The 2,063-nt window shown below is 39.4% G+C and overlaps 2 protein-coding genes across 2 annotated transcripts in view; one reads left to right on the top strand and one right to left on the bottom strand.

Annotated features, from left to right (window-relative positions):
* Positions 1–2,063, bottom strand: part of LOC106470273 (transcriptional regulator ERG homolog) — a 48,609-nt gene that overhangs the window by 24,430 nt on the left and 22,116 nt on the right. The window lies entirely within an intron of this gene.
* Positions 1–2,063, top strand: part of LOC111088511 — a 23,852-nt gene that overhangs the window by 12,046 nt on the left and 9,743 nt on the right. Inside the window, exon 2 of the mRNA XM_022398873.1 lies at positions 872–984. Within this exon, the coding sequence (XP_022254581.1) occupies positions 872–984 (113 nt within the window). The remainder of the gene's footprint in view (positions 1–871; positions 985–2,063) is intronic.

Below are 2,063 nucleotides of genomic sequence, written 5' to 3'. Positions count from 1 at the left end.
ACCTCTTAGTCATCAGCCAACTCTTGGGCTACTCTTTTACCAACGAATAGTGGGATTGACCGTCACTTTATAACGTCCCCACGGCTGAAAGAGCGAGCATGTTTGGTGTGACGGGGATTCGAACCCGCGATCCTCAGATTGCGAGTCGAGCGCCCTAACCACCAGGCCATGCCGGGCCTCTCTCATTTGAAGCATACTTCTCAGACTAAAGATGTGGTTATCAGAAAAATCAAATAATTTATACTTCCTTACGTTTCACACAGAAATAACAAGTACACGAATGTCTTATCAAAATAACCAACACTTAGGGCTAAATCACGTCACCTAAAATACACGAGTAAATTGCGTGTTTTCTTGTATGAATATTTCATTCTTAGTCTTAATAAAACAAAAAAAAGTATTTTCTAGGTTAATAAAACTAGCTACAACTTTTCGTGATGTGTGTGTGTACTATATACAGACGCGCGAAAGTAAATAAATAGATCCGTCTAAGCATAGGTTAATAAAACTAGCTACAACTTTTCGTGATGTGTGTGTACTATATAAAGACGCGCGAAAGTAAATAAATAGATCCGTCTAAGCAAAGGGTAAATGTCTACATATAAAGTATTTCATACGGAGATGTTTCGTCTAGAAAATCTAGGCTTAGGTTTCTGGCATTCTATCGCTGTTTAAGAAGAAAAACAGAATCACGAGTTGGTGGATTTTTTGAGTATTTCATCGAACGAAGTGTAAATCTTTTTAGGTAGCATTTTTCTATTTCCTGCGTTTAGGAATTTGGAAACATCAGGTCTGAGAACTGATATGATTAACAACACTTGTTAGCTTTTATCAACTCCCAATAACTAAAGATTTCTTTGGTATGTTGCAGAAGCAGCCGTGCCAGGCAGACACTCGGAAGACGAACACGGTATCAGCTTCCCAAGCGAGGATGATGAGGGTCTGGAAATCACGAGACGCATATGATAACATCATCTCCCAAACGTGAGACTTGTTGACTATATTACAAAGTTACATTCAAGTAAATACCTGGAAAAAAAGATGACTGAAATAAAAACTTCTTAAAAAACGCAAGTCATCTCAGACATTGTTTTGTTTGTTTTGAATTTCGCGCAAAGCTACACGAGGGCTATATGCGCTATCCGTCCCTAATTTAGCAGTGTAAGACTAGAAGGAAGGCAGTTAGTCATCACCACCCACCGCCAACTCTTGAGCTACTCTTTTACAACGAATAGTGGGATTGACCGGCACGTCATAACGCCCCCACGGCAGATTGCGAGTCGAGCGCCCTAACCACCTGGCCAATGTAAAGGTCGAAGAATTACATGGGGCGGTAAGATCACTTTAAACTTGTTCGTGAACAAAAAGAAAACATAATATTTCCTATGAGACGGATAAAACAGGAAACACAAACATAACGTACCTTTTATGTAGGTGTGATACTTATAAAACAGAAAACATAATGTACCGCACATGTAAGCGTGGGACTAACAAAACAGCAAACATAACGTACCGCACATGTAAGCGTGGGAATAACAAAACAGCCAACATAACGCCCCCACGGCAGATTGCGAGTCGAGCGCCCTAACCATCTGAACAACGTAAAGGTCGAAGAATTACATGGGGCGGTAAGATCACTTTAAACATGTTCGTGAACAAAAAGAAAACATAATATTTCCTATGAGACGGATAAAACAGGAAGCACAAACATAACGTACCTTTTATGTAGGTGTGATACTTGTTAAACAGCAAACATAACGTACCGCACATGTAAGCGTGGGACTAACAAAACAGCAAACATAACGTACCGTGCATGTGAGTGTGTTACTTATAAGACAGAAAACATAATGTACCTTGTATGTATATGTGATACTTATAAAACAGAAAACATAACGTACCGCGTATGTAAGCGTGGGACTAACAAAACAGCAAACATAACGTACCGTGCATGTGAGTGTGTTACTTATAAGACAGAAAACATAATGTACCTTGTATGTAGATGTGATACTTATTAAACAGAAAACATAACGTACCGCGTATGTAAGCGTGGGACTAACAAAACA

Source organism: Limulus polyphemus, unplaced genomic scaffold (genome assembly GCF_000517525.1).
Source record: "Limulus polyphemus unplaced genomic scaffold, Limulus_polyphemus-2.1.2 Scaffold3917, whole genome shotgun sequence".
Lineage (NCBI taxonomy): Eukaryota > Metazoa > Arthropoda > Merostomata > Xiphosura > Limulidae > Limulus > Limulus polyphemus.
Note: the sequence above shows the minus strand (reverse complement) of the source record. Positions and strands in the feature narration are given on the sequence as shown.